Source organism: Macaca mulatta, chromosome 3, assembly GCF_049350105.2.
Source record: "Macaca mulatta isolate MMU2019108-1 chromosome 3, T2T-MMU8v2.0, whole genome shotgun sequence".
NCBI classification, from domain to species: domain Eukaryota; kingdom Metazoa; phylum Chordata; class Mammalia; order Primates; family Cercopithecidae; genus Macaca; species Macaca mulatta.
Genome location: NC_133408.1, coordinates 142803161 through 142820907, shown reverse-complemented (window position 1 = coordinate 142820907; position 17747 = coordinate 142803161). Strand labels below are relative to the sequence as shown.

The window sequence follows — 17747 nt, the reverse complement described above, 5'->3', positions numbered from 1 at the left end:
AACAAAGCAATGGATAATTAAAAAAATATTTTATTCTATAGTGCATGGACAGATACATACAAAAACATTTTGTTTAGGTAATTCCATAAGCAGAAGAACAAGTGTTTCTCTAATACATAGATGAATTGAATGAATCTAATCTTTTGTTTTCATCCGATTTTGTTATTTGCTAAATTTTTACATTCACTAAAACCATTTTGTCCCTATTTTTATTTATTAATGCTTATTTATCCCTTTTTTGTTTTTTGCTAGTTTCCTTATTTGGAGGGGCTAGGTATTTTTACCCTTTTTTGGTTCTTGATAATGGTTAAAATGATTACAAATCAATATTGGCGCTTCAATTTTACTTTTCTAATTAGTTATAATTCTAACGAAACCTCTCAAAACCTGTCAACTTGTATATTTTTAGAACTGTTACAAATCAGTTTTATATTTGTAACATAAAATTGGTCTTTACTCGATGTATGTTCCTTTTTTGTTTGTTTGTTTGAGATGGAGTCTTACTCTCTTGCCCAGGTTGGAATGCAGTGGCGTGATCTTGGCTCACTGCAACCTCTGCCCCTGGGTCCAAGTGATTCTTCTGCCTCAGCCTCCCAAGTATCTGGGACTACAGGTGCCTGCCACCATGTCCGGCTAGTTTTTGTGTGTGTGTTTTTAGTAGAGACAGGGTTTCACCATGTTGGCTAGACTGGTTTTGAACTCCTGACCTCAAGTGATCTGCCTGCCTGGGCCTCCCAAAGTGGTAGGATTACAGGCGTGAACCACCGTACCCAGCCTGATGTATGTTCTTAATAGATTAGAACATCTTTTATTTGTTGTTATGAAAATAAGTTTTCATATGTAGTAATATATAAATTTGTCACATATATTTGTGATGACAGAATGTGTACAACCAAATTTACTCACATAATCCCCTTTCCTGCTTGCGTTGCAGGCAAACAGGAAACAACTAAGATGGGAAAAAGACAAGGAGGCTATTATTTGCCCCAAGAGAGTTAAATTGTGAGAGCCTGTAATGTGTAATCTGTTTCTTTGGTTACTATTAACGGCTTTAGAAATAAGACATCGAATACAGCTTGAGAGTGCTGTATAAATTTAAGATGTTTACAACGAAAACAAATTTCAATAAGATGCTTGGAATGTTTCATTCTTTCTTTAGGGAATCTCCTGTCACCAGGTATTCTATCCGAGTCAGTTAAGATTTTAAGTTTTTATTTTAATTGTTATATCAGAATAAAAATTTTAAATCTATTTCAGGTGGAAAGGAATGTATCTATCTCTTTGATTTGCACTAGGATTTAAAAAAAATCAAGAGAGAAACAGCAAAAACCATTTTCATCTTTCCCTGAATTCCAAGAGTCAGGAGATATGGCAGAACAGTGCTGCTCTCATTTGCTGTTGAGAACACAGTGGCTTTGTTTTCAGGCTTCTGTAGGACCCAGCAGCTCCTAACAGTAAATATCTGTTGCAGATGGATAAACTTCTCCATGATGCCTTCTGTAAAGTGTGGAAGCTCCTGTGCTGAATCCATGTCTGTTGGTCTTCACTGTAGTGTTAGTTGTCACTGGCAGACTAGGATGTAAATAATGTGAACACAGTGTTGTTTTTCCTCCTTGAAACTGATGGCTTGGAAGGCAAAGGATTTGCTTGTAGACAGTACACTTTCTCCTTTGTATCAGGAATAATACTTCTTTCTTCTGCAAGTATTGGTTTTGTTTACTCTTGGGAGAATTCTATGAAAGTAGATGATGTTCTCTATGCCTTCCTAAGCCTTGTCTTGTTTAATCCTCACATAATGGGGTAAATTTATATTTCATGGACAAAGAAATAGAAGCTCAGAGAATTTGAACAGACTTTCCAAAGGCATTCTAAGAACTGCAGGAGCTGGGATTCACACCCAAGCCTTCTGCCTCCTGAGCCCTTGCTCTTCCCAAGGCATTAGGCAGCCTTTCATTATTTCCTTAATCATTTACCCATTAGTCTGATGTTCTTGCCAAACCGAACACCTCATTGTTCAGTTTTATGGTTAAATAAAATTTCTTGAATAGTAATTGGATATTTTGGCTCCTGGTCTTTAAATTTTATGTACTAGTTTTTGTTTATTTTTGCTTTAGCAAGTTTTTACAAATTTGTATCAGCAGGACATACAAATTCTTTTGTAATTGGAGTTTTGGTTTTTATTTCTTTACCAACTATTCAGTTTCTTTGATTCATATCCAGGACTGTAAAATATCTACTTTTAAAAGTAACAGTGAGTCAGGACTTATTTCCCAGTCTCAATGGATAAAGTAAAAAAACTGGCAGCTGGGCACACTGGCTCACGTCTGTAATCCCAGCACTTTGGGACGCGGAGGTAGGCAGATCACAAGGTCAGGAGATCAAGACCATCCTGGCTAACATGGTGAAACCCCATCTCTACTAAAAATACAAAACATTAGCTGGGTGTGGTGGCACGTGCCTGTAGTCCCACCTACTCGGGAGGCTGAGGCAGGAGAATCACTTGAACCCAGGAGGTGGAGGTTGCAGTGAGCTGGGATCATGGCACTGCACTCTAGCCTGGGCGACAGAGTGAGACTCAGTCTCAGAAAAAAAAAAAAAGAAAAAACTGGCAAAAACCAGCAGATGGTGACAAAAGTGATCCCTAGCTGCCCTCATTGCTCATTAGCCTAAGACACTCCCACCATCACCATGACAGTTTACAAATGCCATGGCAACAACCTAGAAATAAATTACTGCCCCTTTCCATGGCAATGATCCAGAAATTACCACCCCATTCCTAGAAAGTTCTAAGTAATCTGCCCTTCAATTTGCATTAACCCATTCCCTAATTTACATATAATTAAAAGTGGGCATAAGTGAGTATAAATACAGTTGCCAACCCCTCATATGTTGCCAACTCTGAGTGCACTTACTGCCTATAACTTAGCCCTGCTCCGCAAGGAGCAGTATCATTTAATAAAAATTGCTGGCCAACACCACTGGCTTGCCCTTGAATTCTTTCCTTTGTGAGGCCAAAAACCCTCCTGGGCTAAGCCCCAGTTTTGGGGCTTGCCTCCCCTGCATCATCAGTAAATTGTGTCTTCAGATAGATCCAGTAAAATCAAAGTATACATGAAACAAAAATCTCACTATTCAGAGGGGAGTTTGCTTGAGACTTACTTATTTTATAGCAATTTGTACAAAAAAGACTTTTGCTTGTTTTATTTTTCAGCAGAAAGTGTATTAAAGGGAGATGGTTTTGCTCCTGTGACTTACTCCTGTGCAGAATTTGTTTTGTTTTGTTTTTACAATCTAGCCTTGACCTGACCTTCAGACTTGGTTTCTAGCTCATCCTCCCCAAAATTGCATGCTTTATCCCAGTGAGTGGTTCTTAATTCTCAACATCCATAGTCCTGCACAGAATCTTAAAGTTTGATTAAATGAAACAGATTTTAGAATTTAGTGTATATCTCAAAGGTCAGAATTAAGAAATTGCCTTGTTTCATCAGGTGGTTTATGAAATACCAGCATGTAGACCCAGAAGAAGCTGTAAGGATTCACATTGATGTCCAAACAAAGAAATCTATGGCAATTCACTGGGGAACTTTTGCCTTAGCAAATGAGGTAAGTTTGATTGCGATAAAAATAACTGTGTGTTTGACCAATGATAGGATTCAGGCATCACTCTTCCCTAGTTTTCAGACCCAAGACTCTGGAATCAGATACTGCATACTCATCACAGTCACTGCATGAATTAGGGTGGTAAATCATACTAATTAGTAGAACAATACACACATATACAGTCAGAAAAAAAAAACAAGCTCATTGTGTTTTCTTTTGGCTTATTTCTGAAGTTAGTAAAGCTTGTGTTTGTATAACCAAAAATCTGTATGTGATCTGGAGAATAGAAAAGCAAGCCATCATGTCTCACCCCTCAAGCAGGCTCTCATGCTAGCAGAAGACAGAAGTCATGTATGTGATACAGGTGTTAGAAGGGGAAAGTGCTGTAATGTGGAACAGATGACATGGTCTCAGAATCAGGACGTTTGCTGATGGCAGGGATCAGAGGGAGCTTGATGGAATAAGTGACAGTTGAACTTGGCTCTGAGAGGGGAGGGAGGAAGGCATTTTCAGAGGAGGAAAGGGCAGAGCATAGGCTCGGAGGCAGCTAGTATGGGGAATACTTGAATCAGTTCAGCAGGAGAGTGGAGGGCAACAGGGAGAAGTAAGGCTAGTGTGGAACTTTCAAGAAATATGTTCAGTAAACATTGACTCGGTGTCTGCTATGTGCCAGGCATAGGGATAAATGTGATTTTATTCCTAGATTAAAACACAAGAGCTAATTTTTCCTTAAGGCAGATGGACCCTAGAACTTTGCTACTAGCCTGGGTTCTGGGAGCAAGCAGAGGATAATATAAAGCTTTCTCTCCTTTCCTGGATCCAAGGTCTTCTCTAAACAAAACTTAGAAATGTATGGTTAGGCCAGGTGTGGTGGCTCACACCTGTAATCCCAGCAATTTGGGAGGCTGAGGCAGGTGGATCACTTAAGGTCAGGAGTTCAAGACCAGCCTGGCCAACATGGTGAAACCGTCTGTACTAAAAATACAAAAAAATTAGCCAGGTGTGGTGGTGTGTGCCTGTAATCCCAGCTACTCGGGAGGCTGAGGCAGGAGAATTGCTTGAACCCGGGAAGTGGAGGTGAGAGTAAGTCGAGATTGTGCCACTGCACTCCAGCCTGTGCAAAAGAGTGAGATTTGGCTGGGCACCTGTGGCTTACACCTGTAATCCCAGCACTTTGGGAGTCTGAGGCAGGTGGATCACCTGAGGTCAGGAGTTCGAGACCAGCCTGGCCAACATGAGTAAACTCCGTCTACTAAAATTAGCCAGGCATGGTGGCAGTCACCTATAATCCCAGCTACTTGGGAGGCTGAGGCAGGAGAATAACTTGAACCTGGGGGACAGAGGTTGCAGTGAGCCGAGATCACGGCACTTCCCTCCAGCCTGGGTGAAAGAGTGAAACTCTGTCTCGAAAACAAACAAACAAACAAAAAAACCCAAAAAGTGTGGTTAGTACTTGGCTTCTTTACTTTCTGTGCTATCTTCCATCCCAGAGCCTCTCTGCAGGAACCCAGTGTTTTCTTGTGGTTTTAAGTACTCCTCTGTCTCATTTATGGCCCGCTCTCTCCCAAAGATACAGTGTGTTCCAAAATTACCTAGTACACTGCCTGCCCATTCCCCCACTCCCTAATCAAAATTCCTGTGCCATGAGGCAGCAATCCTGAGCCACAATGCAGCAATTCTTAGCCACTGTTGGGAGAAGGAATAGAATAATGACTAACCATGGGGTTGTGGGGAGGATAAATGAGAATATAAATGTGGGTGTGTGGGTGTGTATTTGGAGAAGGGAGAAGTTTGAGACTGGTTTCCAGTGCCATACCACTATATTTAGTGACAATTTCTTATTCCATCTGTATATGTGTGCGTGTATGCACATATTCCATATGTATATTCCATATATATGTGACTCAGATGAAGTAATGGTATTTTATTAAAGCTATGCAAAGAAAGGAATCAAGGTTGACTCCTAGATTTTTAGCTTAAATAGCTGGTTAGACAGTTGTGCTCTTTACTGAGATGGGGAAGATGTGGAGAGGATTAAAAAACCTGTCTTTGAGAATTATTGTATTATTCAGCCCTCAAGAATTATTCCTGTTATAAACCTAACCTCCATCTTTCTTTTTTTTTTTTTTTGAGACTGACTCTTGCTCTGTCGCAAAGGCTGGAGTGCAGTGGTGTGATCTCGGCTCACTGCAAGATCTGCCTCCCAGGTTCACGCCATTTTCCTGTCTCAACCTCCGGAGTAGCTGGGACTACAGGAGCCCGCCACCACTCCCGGCTAATTTTTTGTATTTTTTTTAGTAGAGACGGGGTTTCACCATGTTAGCCAGGATGGTCTCAATCTCCTGACCTCGAGATCTGCCCGCCTTGGCCTCCCAAAGTGCTGGGATTACAGGCGTGAGCCACCACGCCCGGCCCATCTTTGTTTCTTAATGAGAATGTAATAAAAACTCATTTAGCTTTTAGCAATTTGGAATTTGTTCATGTTTTGATGTTGAATAAACCTCATGAGTTAGTTGAATTATAAAGTAGATATAATCTTCAGAGAGGATCTGTTACCCATTACTTTTTTTTTTTTTGTCATACTTTAAGTTCTAGGGTACTTGTGCAGAACGTACAGGTTTGTTACATAGGTATACAAGTGCCATGGTGGTTTGCTGCACCCATCAACCCGTCATCTACATTAGGTATTTCTCCTAATGCTATCCCTTCCCTAGCCCCTCACCCCCTGACAGGCCCCAGTGTGTGATGTTCCCCTCCTTGTGTCCATGTGTTCTCATTGTTCACCTCCCACTTATGAATGAGAACATGCGGTGTTTGGTTTTCTGTTCCCGTGTTAGTTTGCTGAGAATGATGGTTTCCAGCCTCATCCAGGTCCCTGCAAAGGACATGAACTCATCAGTTTTTATGGCTGCATAGTGTTCCATGGTGTATATGTGCCACATTTTCTTTATCCAGTCTATCATTGATGGGCATTTGGGTTGGTTCCAAGTCTTTGCTATTGTGAACAGTGCCTTAATAAACATACATGTGCATGAGTCTTTATAGTAGAATGATTTATAATCCTTTGGGTATATACCCAGTAATGGGATTCCTGGGTCAAATGGTATTTCTGGTTCTAGATCCTTGAGGAATCACCACACTGTCTGTAATGGTTGAACTAATTTACACTCCCACCAATAGTGTAAAAGCATTCCTATTTCTCCACATCCACTTCAACATCTGTGGTTTCCTGACTTTTTAATGATCACAATTCTAACTGGAGTGAGATGGTATCTCAATATGGTTTTGATTTGCATTTCTCTAATGACCAGTGATGATGAGCCTTTTTTCATATGTTTGTTGGCTGCATAAATGTCTTCTTTTGAGAAGTATCTGTTCATATCCTTTGCCCACTTTTTGATGGGGTTGTTTTTTTCTTGTAAATTTAAGTTCATTGTAGATTTTGGATATTAGCACTTTGTCAGATGGATAGATCGCAAAAATTTTCTCCCGTCTGTAGGTTGCCTGTTCATTCTGCTGATAGTTTCTTTTGCTGTGCAGAAGCTCTTTAGTTTAATTAGATCCCATTTGTCTATTTTGGCTTTTGTTGTCATTGCTTTTGGTATTTTAGTCATGAAGTCTTTGCCCATGCCCATATCCTGAATGGTATTGCCTAGGTTTTCTTCTAGGGTTTTTATGGTTTTAGGTCTTACATTTAAGTCTTTAATCCATCTTGAGTTAATTTTTGTATAAGGTGTAAGGAAGGGATCCAGTTCCAGCTTTCTGCATATGGCTAGCCAGTTTTTCCAGCACCATTTATTAAATAGGGAATCCTTTCCCCATTTCTTGTCAAAGATCAGATGGTTTGTCAAAGATCAGATGGTTGTATATGTGTGGTGTTATTTCTGAGGCCTCTGTTCTGTTCTATTGGTCTGTATATCTATTTTGGTACCAGTACCATGCTGTTTTGGTTACTGTAGCCTTGTAGTATAGTTTGAAGTCAGGTAGCATGATGCCTCCAGCTTTGTTCTTTTTGCTTAGGATTGTCTTGGCTATGTGGGCTCTTTTTTGGTTCCATATGAAATTTAAAGTAGTTTTTTCCGGTTCTGTGAAGAAAGTCAATGGTAGCTTGATGGGGGTAGCGTTGAATCTATAAATTACTTTGGGCAGTATGGCCATTTTCACAATATTGATTCTTCCTATCCATGAGCATGGAATGTTTTTCCATTTGTTTGTATCCTCTCTTATTTCCTTGAGCAGTGGTTTGTAGTTTTTCTCGAAGTCCTTCACATCCCTTGTAAGTTGTATTTCTAGATATTTTATTCTCTTTGTAGCAATTGAGAATGGGAGTTCACTCATGATTTGACTGTCTGTTATTGGTGTATAGGAATGCTTGTGATTTTTGATTCTGTATAGGAATGCTTGTGATATATTGATTTTTGTATCCTGAGACTTTGCTGAAGTTGCTTATCAGCTTAAGGAGATTTTGGGCTGAGGCAATGGGTATTTCTCAATATACAATTGTGTCATCTGCAAACAGAGACAATTTGACTTCCTCTTTTCCTAATTGAATACGTTATTTCTTTCTCTTGCATGACTGCTCTGGCCAGAACTTCCAATACTATGTTTAATAGGAGTGGTGAGTGAGGGCATCCTTGTCTTGTGCCGGTTTTCAAAGGGAATGCTTCCAGTTTTTGCCCATTCAGTATGATGTTGGCTGTGGGTTTGTCATAAACAGCTCTTACTATTTTGAGATATGTTCCATTAATACCTAGTTTATCGAGAGTTTTTAGCTTGAAGGGCTGTTGACTTTTGTCAAAGGTCTTTTCTGCTTCTATTGAGACAATCCTGTGGTTTTTGTCATTGGTTCTGTTTATGTGATGGATTACGTTTATTGATTTGCATATGTTGAACCAGCCTTGCATCCCAGGGATGAAGCTGACTTGATCGTGGTGGATAAGCTTTTTGATGTGCTGCTGGATTCGGTTTGCCATTATTGAGGATTTTCTCATCGATGTTCATCAGGGATATTGGCTTGAAATTTTCTTTTTTTTTTTGTTGTTGTGTCTCTGCCAGGTATTGGTATCTCTGCCAGGTTTTGGTATCAGGATGTGGTATCAGGATGATGCTGGTCTCATAAAATGAGTTAGGGAAGATTCCCTCTTTTTCTATTGTTTGGAATAGTTTTAGAAGGAATGTACCAGCTCCTCTTTGTACCTCTGGTAGATTTTGGCTGTGAATCTGTCTGGTCCTGGATTTTTTTGATTGGTAGGCTATTAATTTCTGCCTCAATTTCAGAACTTGTTATTGGTCCATTCAGGAATTTGACTTCTTCCTAGTTTAGTCTTAGGATAGTGTATGTGTCCAGGAATTTATCTATTTCTTTTTTTTTTTTTTTTTTTTGAGACGGAGTCTCGCTCTGTCACCCAGGCTGGAGTGTGGTGGCCGGATCTCAGCTCACTGCAAGCTCCGCCTCCCGGGTTCACGCCATTCTCCTGCCTCAGCCTCCCGAGTAGCTGGGACTACAGGCGCCCGCCACCTCGCCCGGCTAGTTTTTTGTATTTTTTTAGTAGAGACGGGGTTTCACCGTGTTAGCCAGGATGGTCTCGATCTCCTGACCTCGTGATCCGCCCGTCTCGGCCTCCCAAAGTGCTGGGATTACAGGCGTGAGCCACCGCGCCCGGCCGGAATTTATCTATTTCTTCTAGATTTTCTACTTTATTTGCGTAGAGGTGTTGATAGTATTCTCTGATGGTAGTTTGTATTTCTGTGGGATTGGTGGTGATATCTCCTTTATCATTTTTTATTGCGTCTGTTTGATTCTTCTCTCTTTTCTTCTTTATTAGTCTGGTGAATGGTCTATTATGTTGATCTTTTCAAAAAACCAACTTCTGGATTCATTGATTTTTTTAAAGGATTTTTCGTGTCTCTATCTCCTTCAGTTCTGCTCTGATCTTAGTTATTTCTTGTCTTCTCGCTTTTGAGTTTGTTTGCTCTTGCTTCTCTAGTTTAGTTGTGATTTTAGGGTGTCGATTTTAGATCTTTCCCACTTTCTCTTGTGGGCATTTAATGCTATAAATTTCCCTCTATACACTGCTTTAAATGTGTCCCAGAGATTCTGGTACATTGTGTCTTTGTTCTCATTGGTTTCAAAGAGAACATTTTGCCTTATTTCTTTATTTCTGCCTTAATTTCATTATTTACCCATAGTTGTTCAGGAGCAGTTTTTTCAGTTTCCATGCAGTTGTGTGGTTTTGAGTGAATTTCTTAATCTTGAGTTCTAATTTGATTGCACTGTGGTCTGAGAGACTATTATGATTTCCTTTCTTTTGCATTTGTTGAGGAGTGTTTTACTTCCAATTATGTGGTCAATTTTAGAATAAGTGCAATGTGGTTCCGAGAAGAATGTATATTCTGTTGATTTGGGGTGGAGAGTTCTGTAGATGTCTGTTAGGTCTGCTTGGTTCAGAGCTGAGTTTAATTCCTGGATATCCTTGTTAATTTTCTGTCTCGTAGATCTATCTAATATTGACAGTGTGGTGGTAAAGTCTTCTACTATTATTGTGTGTGGGAGTCTAAGTCTCTTTGTAGGTCTCAAAGAACTTGCTTTATGAATCTGGGTGCTCCTGTATTGGGTGCATATATATTGAGGATAGTTAGCTCTTCCTGATGAATTGATCCCTTTACCGTTATGTAATGGCCTTCTTTGTATCTTTTGATCTTTGTTGGTTTAAAGTCTGTTTTATCAGAGACTAGGATTGCAACCCCTGCTTTCCATTTGCTTGGTAAGTATTCCTCCATCCCTTTATTTTGAGCCTATGTGTGTCTTTGCACATGAGATGGGTCTCCTGAATACAGCACACTGATGGGTCTTGACTCTTTATCCAATTTGCCAATCTTTGTCTTTTAATTGGGGCATTAACCCAATTACATTTAAGGTTAATATTGTTATGTGTGAATTTGATCCTGTCATTATGATGCTAGCTGGTTATTTTGCTTGTTAGTTAATGCAGTTTATTCATAGTGTTGATGGTCTTTGCAATTTGGTATGTTTTTGCAGTGGCTTATACCAGTTGTTTCTGTCCATGTTTAGTGCTTCTTTCAGGAGCTCTTGTAAGGCAGGCCTGGTGGTGACAAAAATCTCTCAGCATTTGCTTGTCTGTAAAGGATTTTATTTCTCCTTCGCTTATGAAGCTTAGTTTGGTTGGATATGAAATTCCGGGTTGAAAATTCTAAGAATGTTGAGCTGGGTGTGGTGGCTCATGCCTGTAATCCCAGCACTTTGGGAGGCTGAGGCGGGGAGATCACGAGGTCAGGAGTTCGAGACCAGCCTGACTAACGTGGTGAAACCCGGTCTCTAATAAAAATGCAAAAATTAACCAGGTGTTGTGGCACATGCCTGTGATCCCAGCTACTCAGGAGGCTGAGGCAGGAGAACTGCTTGAACCCAGGAGGTGGAGGTTGCAGTGAGCCGAGATTGTGCCACTGCACTCCAGTCTGGGCAACAGAGCGAGACTCTGTCTCAAAAAAAAAAAAAAAAAAAAAAAAAAAAAAAAGAATGTTGAATATCGGCCCCTCCTTTCTTCTGGGTTTGTAGAGTTTCTGCTCAGAAATCCGGTGTTAGTCTGAGGGGCTTCCCTTTCTTGGTAACCTGACGTTTCTCTCTGGCTCCCCTTCACATTTTTTCCTTCATTTCACCCTTGGTGAATCTGATGGTTATGTCAGATTCTTTGCATATATGCTGTTATAGTAACTGCCTCCTGTAATATAAGCAGATTAAGGATGTCCTTAACTTGGCAATACTCTAAAATTGCATATATAGCAACATCTAATTTGTCTAGGGAATGATGAGTGGATTTCCTACATATATTTAAGCCCTAAAACTTAAATTACTAGTTTTGATGGAAACGAATTTCAAGCATTACATAATATGTACATTGCCTTTCAAGTGATCAGGGTCTTTGAATATATTCTATTGTAGTATATCATGAAACTGACCCCTGTAGGAATTTACAAGTTGTGTGTGGCTAGCTGCTTAGACCCTAATGGATCTGGAGTGCTGGGAGTTTTCTGCTTTTCCCACTTACTCATATTGATCTCTGATATACTTTGCTTTATACATAGTTGTTTTGTCCCATGGTATGGCATTTTTATCTCCCTTGTGGATGAAAGAGCTTGGACTATGAGCTCTCAGTCACTCAGAAGCCTTTCAGACCTACCTCCAAGGTTTTCTAGATGGTTGAAACAGTGAAGAATTGATCTATGAAGAAACTCAGAAAGATACTGCTAAATCTAGGCAGATTAAAGACAGAGGGTCTACTGCCAACTCTAACATATCAAAATTCTCACTAAATCCACACATCGCACTCCACACTAAAGTTAATGGCTTAACAAGTAAGTTACCAATGTAGGGTGACTGTGTGAGTGTGTCTTGTTGGCCGAGACTTGTAGAGCATGGGAGAAAGAGAATTTAACAAAAGAAGTTATTTTTCAATGGGAAAAAAGTTCATCATTTTGAAATCTCTTAAAATAATTTAGGAAATTATTTTAGGGGAAATTTCTTGACTTAAGGTATAAAGTTAAATTTTATTGATAATATAATTAGTGATCTTTTTCCTTTATATATAAAACAGATTAAAAGTAAATTCCTGTTATCAACTATCCATTAGTAAGGGGTTAGTTCTAGGAATATTGGATAACTAACACATAGTTAAAACTGAATATACTCAGTAGTCAGTCGAAAGGTATCCTTGATCTTTTTTTTTTTCTTTGAGATGGAGTCTCGCTCTGTTGCCCAGGCTGGAGTACAGTGGTGCAATCTCAGCTCACTGCAAGCTCCGCCTCCCAGGTTCATGCCATTCTCCTGCCTCAGCCTCCCGAGTAGCTGGGACTGCAGGCACCCACCACCACGCCTGGCTAATTTTTGTATTTTTAGTAGAGACAGGGTTTCACCTTGTTAGCCAGGATGGTCTTGATCTCCTGACCTCGTGGTCTGCCCACCTCGGCCTCCCAAAGTGCTGGGAACTACAGGTGTGAGCCACCGTGCCCTGCCGATCTTTAAACATAGCCATAAAACCTGGAACTGAGCAAGGGGGAAAAGGATGACCTGTGTGTGGCCACTGTTACCAAACCTGTGCATTTAAGGGCTCAGGAAACTTACCTGGTTTTCCTTGTACATCATTGGCTGTCCTTTCTTATTCTCTGTTGCTAGTTCCTCCTCTCCGCTTGTTCTGAACAGTGCGTGCCGTAGGAGTCAGTCTATGGACCTCTTCTCTTCTACAGTTGGTTTATCCCTTGGGAATCGCATCCAGTCTTATGGCTTCAAATACCACCTATCTGCTGTTCCTCTCTAGCTATTTTTCCTCTATAATCCACATTTATATATCCAACTGTCTCCTTCACATCTCCACTTGGATATCCATTAGGTACCTAGAAGTAAAGTCTGAAATTCAACTTCCTCATCTTCCCTCCAGCTTACTTTTCAAACATCTCAGGGCGACTCCCATTTGGCAATTACTCAGGGCAAAATCTTGACTCCTCTTTGCCACACACAGGTAAACCTTCAGATTATATTCTCTGGGATCCTCTTTCATTCTGTAGACTGGTTTCTGTATGTGACTAGACTTTTTGAGAATAACAACCCTTCTTCAGCCAAAACAATTTGCTGTAGTATTTGGCTACACACACACATACCCACCCACCCACTACAATCTCAAGATTTCTATATTTTTCAAAAATGTTGGTAACATGTAATTCTCTAATACCATCATCTTTGGCACTGATTCCGTTTAGATTGGAATTTCATATGGTGAAACCGTGATAAGATTTCATGCAATCCAGTGATGTTCAAAGTAAGATGGCACCATATTTGACATACATGGTGTTGGCGTGATTTCTATCCAACCAACTACCTTTCTGTTGACTTATTTCATGACTCAAAACTGTATTAGAAAATGTGATAGACCCATTTGCTAATGCTTCAATTATTTTAGTTTGAACTGTTATTTGAATAATCTCCCAAATATGTGTATAATCTTTTCCTGTTTTTCTTCTTTCTACCTTTGGCCAGCATTACTTAGAGCCTCCAGTGAAGCTGAATGAAGCTCTAGAGAGATACGGACTTAATGCTGAAGATTTTTTTGTCTTGAAGCATGGAGAATCAAGATACCTAAATACTGATGATGAAAACTTTTAATAAATGTGAGCACAGGCACTTTTAATGAAAAAGGCATCATCTGAGTTTAAAAACAAATGAAAAGACTTAGAAATTCATGAATATTGTGATTCTTTTACATTTGGAAACAACTTCTGCAAGTTTATGTTTTATGTTTTGTGTAATAACTTGCTTCCTAATATGATCAGCTCATATACACTATGAGAGGGTTCAGGGGTGGGTCATTTAAATAATGAATTGGCTAATGTGAATTTTAAATCTCCTATCATGATATAAGCACTGCAATGGAAATGTTTTTACTAAAGCATTACACTTTTGTGGTAGTAGAATTTCCTGAGATTGTGAAAAACTGATATTGAAGACTCATTTTGTTTTTTCCATTCTTCAGGACCTTCTGCAAGGTGAGTCAAGCCTGTCTACCCACCTAGATTTTTTTCAGAGGCCTACAAATACAAGTATCTTTCTTATATGCACATTATAATAAATGATGAAATTCAGTCCAACATGCTTATTATAAACAGCAATTCTTGCTCTATCAAGATTAGCTTATATGCCAAATATTAAATATGGCTTATTTCAGTAAGCATAAAAACATAGGGGCTATCATTTTTAAAGACTTGATTTTTTCTGTTGTGGTAAAAATATATAAATACGTATTTGCTATTTTAAACATTTACCATTTTACCCATTTTTAAGTGTACAGTTCTTTCGCATTAATGCATCCATGACCAACATTCACTTAAGTTTTTGAAAGAGGGAACAGTATATTTTTTTTTCCTAGAGCCTTCAGATGAGAGGAAACAGTGTATTCTGTTGCACATCTACAATTCCCAAAAGACCTCTTACTTTGGGAGGCCAAGGTGGGTGGATCACTTGAACCCAGGAAGTTGACATCAGCCTGGGCAACATGGTGACTTCGTCTCTTGGGGGGGGGGGGAGGAAATTAGCCGGGTGAGGTGGTGTGTACCTGTAGTCACAGGTACTTGGGAGGCTGAGGTGGGAGGATCACTTGAGCCCAGGAGGTAGAGGCTGCAGTGAGCTGTGATTATACCACTGCACTCCAGCCTGGGTGACAAAATGAGACCCTGTCTCGAAAGAAAGCCCTCTTCTTAGCTGAGCAGAGAACGGAAGGGGTGTGGCTATGAGAATATGATTTATGCCATTTTCTTTTTTTAAATCTAGAAGATCTTCTAAGCACAAATATAGCTACAATGAAGTATTTTGCAGATAAAATGTTAATAAATGTTAATAGACCATATACTTTGAATTAAATTTTATGTTTTTAAATTTCTCTACACATTTTTTTTCCGGGGTCTCTTAGCTCTAAATATATCAATCAGATTTATAATTTTTTTACATGATTCAGATGTCTTATATTTTTATATTAAATGAACCTTAAGCATGATTCTTTTGGTAAGCCAGTATGAACACCAGTGGTTACAAAAAAAAAAAAAAAGTCAGTTGACGTAAGATTTAGTCCTAATAAGGGCTCTGTATTCACTTGATTATTCTGACCCTTCCTAAGGGAGGGAGTTGGATTAGATACTGCTGGAGGCCCATTCTGTATTCCTAATCCAGTCTCAGCACTTTATTCATACAAAATAATCAAAATAGGTTTTCTACACCAAATGCTACCCAGGCAGTGCTCTATAATTTACACATGTGTATGTGTAGTGCCACACGTTAGCCACTAAATCTGAACTTTTACCCTGCTTTCATCATGGATTTTTTGTGTAACCTGAAACAAGTCACCAATGCTCACTGTGCCTGTTTCCTCATTTGCAACAAGAGGATAATTCCGACCTACCTCTGAAAAATGTGTAGAATAAATGAGTTTTTAAAGCACTTTAGAAATATAAGGGAGAAAATCATTTCTTAAGATATCACTGCCTAATATAGATAGGTATATTTGAAAGCTGAATATAGGTTAATGCTTTTGATAATGTATTGTTCCTGTTGCAAATTTAAGCATCATATATTAGGAGACTAAACACTGAAAACAACTTTATTTCACTGATTTTGTAAATTGGAGTAATAGCCTAAATAAGTGTAAATAATCTTTATCAAAATTTAGTGTTTATCTACAAAGATGCGAATCAGTCAAGGGGAAATGTGTATGCAATGTGTGTATATATAATGTATGCGATTTTGGGGTACTAAAGCACAAAAAAATCCCCCATAAAATAAACCTTCCTGAAAAGACTGATCATAAACTTTTTCACTCCAAGCAGATGTGAATCAAGATGTTAGGTTTATGGTTAGTTTTGAGGTGTGTCGCCCTAATACTAGCCAACTTTGTAGCCATATTCCTTGCTGCTGCACACCGAATTGAAAATCCATCTCTTACCTCTCCTCTATGAAGCAAGCCAGGTATGTCTTGCTTAAATATTTCTTCTCCATGAATGGCCTTAACATTATTTTGTATTCATATGTACTGTTTAACTGAGGGCCTCAAAGCACTTTAAACTGTTGTGTTATTTCCACTCATCTGGCCTGCCTCATTTTTCTAAGCCCTTTCATAAGCTGTAATTTTTTATTACCACTCATGTTCTTTCTACACTGACACTATTCATTAAGAATGTCAAGCTTCATCCCTACTTACAGAAATCTCACCTTACTGAGTGGGTTCCACTTTTTCATTTGTTATCTACATTTTGAAGGGCTTATGTGCAAAGTGAAAACAAATTTTGAAAAATAAGACAAATCCATTCTCTTTTTCAATTCAGTCTAATATGCATTGTAGTGTCGTTTAATCAGTCTTATCCTCTAAGTCAACTTTATTTATTTTCCTCTTTGATTAGTGAGTACCCATACCAATATGTAAGATTTTATTGAAGTTTCCTGCGATAACCTAGGAACACTTTGCTATGCCTCACTGCCCAATAGGGTGGGTCATCAATTACGAGAAATCCCAAATTATAAAAGCCAACATATGCCGTGACCTACATAGGAAAAGAGGTATTTGTGCATCTTCTTTCTGGGTAGTTAAAAATTACTCCCTCTTTTCTCTAGCATTTTGACATTTCAGACTCAATGGTCTGATCTCTAGGGAGCGTGATTATTCAAACTAATGAGAGAGGACAAGACAGTTTTAGAATCCACTGCTGCTAAAGCACATTAAAAACAAATCCTGGTTTTCAATGTATGCACATTTTCATATTTAATTAATATGCGTTCATTAAATAGGGAGGTAAATTTGAAAAAACTGTTACAAAGAAATGTGCCTTTTGGGGAATGCATACTTTTGTTCATGTCTAGCCCACTGGGAATTTTCAGTTTTCACCTTATACTGACCCCTTTTTCTAATGTAAAAATATTCCTTCAAAGTTTGATTTCTGTATCAGGATAACCTTGAGAACACACATATTTCTGTTTGAGGATTTGTGACTTCCTATGGAAACAGTCTTGTATCTATGTATTTACAAATGAAATTTAAAGTATTCTTTTTTTTTTTTTTTTCTTTGAGACGGAGTCTCGCTCTGTCGCCCAGGCTGTAGTGCAGTGGCCAGATCTCAGCTCACTGCAAGCTCCGCCTCCCGGGTTCCCGCCATTCTCCTGCCTCAGCCTCCCGAGTAGCTGGGACCACAGACGCCCACCACCTCGCCCGGCTAGTTTTTTGTATCTTTTAGTAGAGACGGGGTTTCACCGTGTTCGCCAGGATGGTCTCGATCTCCTGACCTCGTGATCCGCCCGTCTCGGCCTCCCAAAGTGCTGGGATTACAGGCTTGAGCCACCGCGCCCGGCCAATTTAAAGTATTCTTAAAGCTTTTGCCTTAAATACTGCTTGCATACTGATTTACTTAATGCTACGCATGGCAGGGGTTATAAATTTAAATATTATAAGACCTGGCTGAATCCCAGATATATCAATAAATTGTTATAGTAGCTTATGGAATAAAAATACTATTAAAGATAACTTTTCATACATTGTATTTTTAGTCAAATAAAATATGGATGAAAATTAATAAAGTACTGTCAAGGGAAACAGTATGTA

General features: G+C 39.1%; 1 protein-coding gene across 12 annotated transcripts in view; it reads left to right on the top strand.

The window, feature by feature from the left end:
• The window catches only part of NAPEPLD (N-acyl phosphatidylethanolamine phospholipase D), a 49169-nt gene extending 31426 nt beyond the window's left edge, over nucleotides 1-17743 (top strand). For 6 of the 12 annotated variants that reach the window (XM_077997130.1, XM_077997133.1, XM_077997132.1 and 3 more), the window contains 2 exons: nucleotides 3489-3603; nucleotides 5734-6063. In XM_077997130.1, the coding sequence (XP_077853256.1) occupies nucleotides 3489-3603; nucleotides 5734-5898 (280 nt within the window). In that variant the 3' untranslated portion in view covers nucleotides 5899-6063. Of the gene's footprint in view, nucleotides 1-3488; nucleotides 3604-5733; nucleotides 6064-13648 lie in introns of those variants that run through there. The other 6 variants (XM_001086505.5, XM_015134572.3, XM_015134571.3 and 3 more) reach the window with 2 other exon arrangements.
• The last annotated feature ends 4 nt before the right edge of the window (nucleotides 17744-17747 follow it).